We start from the raw sequence: 7728 nt of genomic DNA, 5'->3' as shown, positions 1-7728 counted from the left end.
TGAAAGGTCACTTCCAACCCAGGCCATTCTATGATTCTAATACTATGTACCAGCTGTGTAACACTACAAATAGTATGCTACGGAGAATACTCTAGTCCGATACTCCGGGGGAAAATACCCAAAGTATTTCATTCTGATATTTTCCATTTAGCTCCTTACAATGTTTTCCCACGCTTCCCAAGAAGCAGGTCCCAGTTAGAGACAGACAGGCACTGCTGCATGGCTTGCTGACACAGAGCACAGGCATTCCGAGCTCGCAGGCTGCTTTAATTCCGTCGGGACGGGACGGGACGGGACGGGGCGGTCCGGGGCGGTCCGGGGGGGGTCCCTGCGCGCCGAGGCCCCGCCCCGGAGGGCGCGTCGGCAGCGCGGGGCGGGCGGCGCGGAGCGGAGCCGGCGGCCGCGCCATGCACTCCCTCGCCCAGGAGATCCGCAGCTTCTCCAGGGCCAACCTGCGGAAGCAGCGCACCCGCGTGACGACGCTGACCGGCCGCAGGATCATCGAGACGTGGCGCGGCGCCTGCCTGCAGGTGGAGGAGGAGGAGGAGGCGGAGGCGGCGCCGGGCGGCGGCTTCGTGCAGGACCTGAGCGCCGACCTGCAGGTCGGGGTGGTGAAGCCCTGGCTGCTGCTGGGTGAGTGGGGCTGCGGGCGGCGGGCCCGGGGCCGCCGGCCGGGCGGGGGGCTCAGCGCAGCAACCGGCGGCATGTCCTTTCTCTGCAGGGTCGCAGGATGCTGCTCACGACCTGGAGACGATGAGAAAGCACAAGGTAACTTTGCGCGGACGTGCAAACGCGCATCCCGCGCCGTGCGCCCAGTGGGTGTCTCTTAAGTTAAAAATCCTAAAATATTCTCTTAGCAGCTCTGAGAAAAACTGTATTCCATTCTCATTTTCTAAAGGCTGCTCCATTTGCAGATGGATGAATGCCTGTGAGCTTCACGGGAAGTTGAAATGCTTTCACAGAATCTCAGAATCTTGCAAGGGACCTCTGTAGATCATCCAGTCCAACCCCTCTGCCAAGGCAGGGTCATCTACAGCAGGTGGCACAGGAACGTGTCCAGGTGGGTTTGGAATGTCTCCAGAAAGGGAGACTCCACATCCTCCCTGGGCAGCCTGTTCTGCCACCCACAATGGAAAGAAGTCCTTCCTCATGTTGAGATGGAACTTCTTGAGATTTAGTTTATGGCCATTGCTCCTTGTGGTGCTGGGCACCACTGAAAAGAGTCTTGCTTTGCTGCAAAAGTGATGATTGTTTAGAGCTGTTAATGGAACAGATTCCTGCATTGCTATATGTGTTTACATTTCAGACACTAAGCAGCACCATCCCTCCTTGCCTTATGGGTATTGATGAAACTGGAAAAACAAAGCTCAAAGTCTGTCCCAAACTGGTCTTTTTACTCTTCTCTGTTACAGTAATGGGGTGATAAGGCCTTCGGACAGTGGTGCTCCTGCAGGACAGGGAGTGCACCAGGCTGGGATCTGGTGCTATCTAAATGTCACTTCACTGTAAGTTAAAAAGTGGCTGTAGCCTGGACAAAGCAGAGATGGCAGGAGGCCAGAGGGTGGTCTTGTCTGCCAAGGGCAGGTATAGTTTACTCTGAAATCCTTCTGCTCCAGTAAATGGTTCTAGTAACTCACCAGAAGGAACATTAAACTGATGGGTCAGGGCAGGCTTGAAATTTGGGGAATTGTTGGGTGGCCTGTGCTTTTGTTCCTATTGCTTCCTCTTTTATTTGCCATCTACATGCTGACAACTCCCTTTTCTGTTGAAAATCTGTATTTTAGTCTGTGTTTGTTTGAGCACTGATTTTTCATTTCCTCTCAGAAAAACCCTGAAATGTCTGACAGTGTGTTTTAGCACACATTGAAACTTTGCTTGGAGAAAACCACACCATAGGCAGCATATGTATGTAAAACTGAACATTCCAGCTGTGTAAGATACAGTCTGTGTATGCCTAAAGAATAATTAACCTTTGCTACTGCTCATTTTGCTTGCTGTTTTCAGAAAATGCTTTTTTCATTTTTTTTCTTTTTTTTTTTTTTGACTTAGGTTACTCACGTTCTAAATGTGGCATATGGAGTCCAAAATGCCTTCCTCAATGATTTTATATACAAGACCATTTCTATTCTGGACCTCCCAGAAACTGATATTACCTCCTACTTCCCTGAATGTTTTGAGTTTATTGAGAAAGCCAAGATCCAGGTATGGTATACCAATAATTGATGTTAGTAGTTATCCTGTTCACATTATTTATTACACTATTTTAAGAACTTAAGCAGCTTCTTTTGTCGAAAGAAAATATGCTACCAAATGAATAGCTTTGCCATTGCCTTTTAAAATTTTAAATAGAGAATCCAGGCAATTTCTAAGCATTCCTAGAAACGTGACACTGCTGTTAATCTCCATTCCCTCCAGCAATGCTTTTTTCAGAATGACTGTCTTGAGTTTTAGAGGAATGCTTCTTTAATACAGATGGAGCAGTGGCTGACTTTAGATAAAGAAATCCTATCCTAAGTCACTACCCCTGGCAGAGGGAAAAGGAGAAAACTTACTTATCTGTCAGGGATGTTGTTTTGGATTAGAAGCAAGCCTAACAGGGCTTTTACAGATCTGTGTGGTTTGGCATCAGCTGGTCACCATCCTTGAACTTTTCATCATAGAATCATAGAATAGTTTGTGGTGGAAGTGACCTTAAAGATCATGTAATTCCAACCCCCTGCCATAGGCAGTGACGCCTCCCACTAGACCAGGTTCTCAAAGAAGATACCACACGCTGAGCTATGAATCCAAATATATACCAGGGATGTCAGAGCATGTGTTAGCAGTCTTGGAGCCAACAAGTGATTTAACTGCTCCCAAAATCCTGAAAAAGATGTGACATGGGAAATGGGCTGAAGGGACTCTTTCTGGGGTTGCTTGGCAGAGTTGTCTGTAACCTGGAGCATCCCTGACTCACGGCTGTTAAATTCAGGCTTATTGTGTAATTTACAACAACCATCGCTTTGGTGTGAAAACTCTGGCTTGACAACCAAACCTTATTGCATGTTATTCCACCATATCTACCAACTTCATTATTCATGTAGGTTGGGATAAAAGAAGATAATCTTGTCCCAGCTTTCTTTGTGTTGCAGTGTTCTTTCCTTCTCTCATTTATCATTTATGAGCTATGTGATACACGTTGTCACTTAATGACCTTTTCAAGGGATCTAGTTACGGTTTCCACTTCATTTCTAAATGAGAGTTGCCATTCATAACTGCACAGTTTTGCTTTCTGCCTCTGGTGTTTATGTCCTGGTTACTATTTTGTAAGCTAAGAAGTTTTCAGGAAAACTTTTACAGCAATATTAACAGTTTTCTAATGGGAGAGGTGGGTGAAAGAGCAGGTAACTGGTGGAATAGTTGTTCTCCAGGATCAGTTCACAGAGCATGTGATAGTGGTATGCAGAGACAGATCTCTGGGTGGCTTGAATCACTTTATTTGCTTTGTCAAAATAGGGTTAAAAGGGCTTATGATAAATTGTGTCGTGAAGTGCTCTTCTGTTCAAGCAATCACAGAGATACTAGTGCTTCATCTCCTAATATGAGACAAGGAGAGAAGCTCACTGGTGAGAGAGTGTGATATATGAGAAATTATTATTAGAACGTGATTAACTCAATGAGAGAGTATGAGAGCACTTGAATTTGAGGGTGCAAGGGAAGCCTGCACTGTTCCTTAAGTCACTGCCAGCTGGTACTTGTAACTGGATCAACTTTTCTGAAACTGTAATGGCTCAAGTCTGTCAACACCATGGTACAAATTCTGATACCGATCAGAGCTCACCTTTTCTTCTGAGCTCCAAATTGGCAGGCAGGTTTTCCATGACATGTTAGGTGACACATGTCAGGCCATAGTGCTACTGCTCTTTTATATTTCTGTTTAATATCTAATATAAAACCTCTAAAATCTTTTGTTTCCAAGGAGGAAACCTCTGTTTATTCATGAACATCTCTCCTTATTGCTCTTTCTGTCTTTCCTAACGAAAAATACTTGGTTCCACTCCAAAGTAGAATGGATCCATAACTAACTACATTAAAGCTTTATGCTTCTTTTTAATTTCTTTCCTTAGTAAGGCTTTTGCCCACTGTACATAACCATTGTATAATCACTTTTTCTGTTGGTGGAAAGTGATTTCGTTTCCCTCCCTATAAAAAATTAAAAAAAACCCCAACTTGGTCTTGAATCTTTAAAAGATGTTCTTGCAAGACCACAGACCATTTCTTGGTAGGCAAAGTTTACCAGAGTCAGAGAGGAGTTCCTGGTAAATAGAGATGAATTTCCTATCTGCAATCTGTTTCTCACTTTATTTCATATTCATAGCAAATACAAAACTAGTCAAGAATGACATGTCGAATTCATCTTTGTATGAATTGTAAACAATGGGGTTTAAAAAGGAAAGATAAAAGTTCTTAGTGTTAAATTTGGTTTAATGTTATTGCCCTTGTTCATTCATGTTCAGTAATTTTCAGGATTCATGGATGTCACTAAATAATTTTTGACAATGTAAAACAGAACAGTTATTAAAAAAACCAAATCAAACTTATATGTGAAAGAGGAAAACAAAGCATGAACTGTACAAAGGGAAAAAAGCCAAAGGTCACTTCCCATGTGTATTATTTACTTTTAGTGCCACTGCTAGATATTGATCTTGATTATGGTACATTATGTCTGAAATAACTCCCATTAAAGCAGTAAAAACTGCTCCATACTTACAGTAGATAAGCTTCAGCAATTGATTCATTAGCAGTGGCATAATTTTTAATGTCATTGTTCTGGTTTACAGGTCACCACTGACACTTCCTCAGGTAGTTGAAATACCTGGACAGGTCTGCTTCCCACTCTGCTATAGTCTGTGCGATGAGGAATCACGGCCCTATGACTGTGAGAAAGGGAATGAAGAGTGCAATTTCCAGCAGGCAGTGCACAGGGAATGTGATTTTCATTGCAAGAAATGATGATATTGTGATTCATTGGGATGCAGGAGCTTAGACTCAGTTCCTAGCTCTGCCATAATCTTGTGGTGCAAGTCATTCTTCTAGTCTCAGCTTGGCATTTTTCCAACATGAATAATAATACTCAATTTCCTGCTTTGTCTTGTTACTTAAACTGGGAGATTTCTGGAGCAGGAACCATTTTCTGCTCTTGTGTGTTTATTAATAGACCAGATAATTTGCAGCTCCCAATTCTGTAACATAAACCATCGAGTTCCTGGAAAGGAACTCTGGTGCTTTTTGTCACTCATTGGTCTTTCTGTCACTAGCTAAAATGCTCCTTAAATAATCTGTGCCTGTTAAGGGCAGACAGAGCAGGCTGTTTATATCTAGAATGGATATGCTTAGTTCTCAAGTATCTGAGCAAATCATGTCGTGTTTCAGTACCTTCATTCAGAATATGGAGGTGCTGTGGGTTTGGTGGTGTGTTTTTGTGTCACAGTGGCATCTGGCAGACAGTTTGGAGCCTTTTCCAGGGCATAATCTGATGTACAAACATGACAATGTTATGAAGCCTGGGCCTTGCAAACATTGCCTGAGCCACACTAGATTGTCTGGCTGTCTTTGTGTTAATTCGTGCTCGTTACTTCTTAACGAAACTTGCAGTGTCTTTTTAAAGAAGCGTGTGACTGGAACTACAAGATATTCCAAAATCTGTCTCTTTGCCCAGCTGTTTGCTGCCTTGCTATGTTTTTAACCTTTAACAAGATGCTGTCAAGTTCCTTTCCATATTGCAAATAAAATCCATTTTAGAATTGGCACCCAATTAGATCAGATATCTTAGTATCTCGGGAGTCTGTGGTTTGGTTTTTACATGAAGGGGCTCCTGTAAGGACTCAGGGAAAAGGACAGAGGGATGTTTTTTAGTTTTAAGTCATGAATTAAATTTGAAGTATTTGGTAATTATAAAGTGGCTTTGGTTAGAAAAATACTTAATTTTGGGCTTATATATCTGTGTTTGGACTTACTTACATGTATAAATATTTGCTTTGAGCTCAGCAAGGAGCTTTCAGTAAGTCTTAATAGATTTTTATGTAAAGTTTCTACATACTTGTTTTTATCCGCCTAATGAATATCCCAACTTGTGTTTAATTTCTTATTTGAAGGATGGCGTGGTGCTGGTCCACTGCAATGCAGGAGTCTCCCGTGCAGCGGCTGTAGTCATTGGTTTTCTAATGAATTCAGAAAGAATGAGTTTTGCCAGAGCCTTTTCCTTGGTGAAAAATGCGAGGCCTGCAGCTTGTCCAAATCCTGGCTTCATGGAGCAGCTTCACAAATACCAAGAACAGATTGTAAAAGAAAATGGAAGCATAAATGATCATGACTGATCAAAAGGGAGAAGGGAAACAATCTGTTTTGACTCCACAGGCACAGATGCTGGATATCTTTTAATCTGTCATTTTGCAATCCCCTTTTCACTTGTGCATTTTTGAGTCATTACATATTTTTTCTTACATTCCCTTGACCCTATTTCTTTCAGCATGTCATCTATAGGCCAGATGCCACTCCACCGACTTCAGAGAAGTTTTGCCCAAGAACCAGCTCTTCTTAGAGTGCTAACAGAAAGATAAAGTTCAGTTTTCCTTGAAATAGTAGAAGACAACAGAACGATGGTGGGTTTTTTTATGATACATCAGAAAATGTAGGCAATCGAGAAAGACAATAAAATAACTGAGATAAGTTGCCCTGTTTACTTTCCAAATGTATGCATTCTATTCGGTTGTAAAATCTAGATAATAAAATGTTCATATAATGAAGTACCTTGATATTGGATTTTAAATTTATATTGCAAGTAAAGAGGATTTTATTGATTTTTGTGGGCTAGCCAGCCATTAAATTTTTTTTGAAATTAAAACAGATGGTCTTTTGAGGATGCTCAAAATGTGTAGGATGCTTTCATGCTTCATGTCTTTTCTACCATTTCTCATCAAGTAGAAATTTGAAGTGCACTAACATGATGTTTCCAAAGTGCTGGAACCAGCAGAGGTTTTTTTTTGTAAATCATTTTGGTGGAGATATGAAAAATGTTGATAACAACCTATCTGCTCACTGCTATTGCCTTTTCTTCACATTCAGTCCACATTTGCTGTTCCCTCACTCCATTCTGCACCATATGTAAAGAATGGACATCATTGGATAGGTAACTGTAGCGCTCCTGAGACATCTCAGGCTGGAATTACTGTCTTAAGATGGCACGTTCAATACACACGCAAAATCTGTAAAAGATTTTAATAGTATTTTTTGCAGCCTTCATGCCAGTTCTTAATGGTTTGATATATTATTATGCAGTAAAATAAAAAGGACACTGTGTTTGGATAAATTGTATGCTGAAGTGACTTGAAAGGTTTGGTTTCAAGATTGGTGTTCTTGGTACCAATAGTCTGAACTTTTGCATGCCATTGTGTTTGAACCACACACCATGTGTTCTCAATATTAATTGCTCATGCTCAAGAGTGTAGTGGCAGGACAAAAGGGAATGGATCCGAACTGACAGAAAGTGAGTTTGGATTAGATATTAGGAAAAAGTTCTTCCCCGAGGGTGGCCTTCCCTGAGGTGAGGCCCTGGCACAGGTTGCCGACAGAAGCTGTGGCTGCTCCATCCCTGGAAGTGTTCAAGGCCGGGCTGGACAGGGCTTGGAGCAACCTGGGCTAGAGGAAGGTGTCCCTGCACATGGCAGGAGGGTGGAAGATCATCTTTAC

General features: G+C 42.2%; 1 protein-coding gene across 1 annotated transcript; it reads left to right on the top strand.

Moving 5' to 3' along the window:
* The first annotated feature begins 359 nt into the window (after window positions 1-359).
* Window positions 360-7348, top strand: DUSP19 (dual specificity phosphatase 19). Its single transcript, XM_027696484.1, has 4 exons — window positions 360-633; window positions 722-768; window positions 2050-2202; window positions 6135-7348. Exons 1-4 carry the CDS (start codon window positions 408-410, stop codon window positions 6354-6356), a joined length of 648 nt encoding a protein of 215 aa, XP_027552285.1. The 5' UTR covers window positions 360-407; the 3' UTR covers window positions 6357-7348.
* Window positions 7349-7728: the final 380 nt, after the last annotated feature.

The sequence above is a fragment of the Neopelma chrysocephalum genome, unplaced genomic scaffold (assembly GCF_003984885.1).
Source record: "Neopelma chrysocephalum unplaced genomic scaffold, ASM398488v2 Primary Assembly neopelma1_107, whole genome shotgun sequence".
Classification (NCBI taxonomy): Eukaryota; Metazoa; Chordata; class Aves; order Passeriformes; family Pipridae; genus Neopelma; species Neopelma chrysocephalum.
This window is presented reverse-complemented; position numbering and strand designations above follow the sequence as displayed.

Coding starts and splice junctions, on each gene's coding strand:
- DUSP19 (XM_027696484.1), top strand. CDS start 408: ATGCACTCCCTCGCCCAGGAGATCCGCAGCTTCTCCAGGGCCAACCTG. Junction 634..721: donor GAAGCCCTGGCTGCTGCTGG/GTGAGTGGGGCT, acceptor CTTTCTCTGCAG/GGTCGCAGGATGCTGCTCAC. Junction 2,203..6,134: donor TTGAGAAAGCCAAGATCCAG/GTATGGTATACC, acceptor TCTTATTTGAAG/GATGGCGTGGTGCTGGTCCA.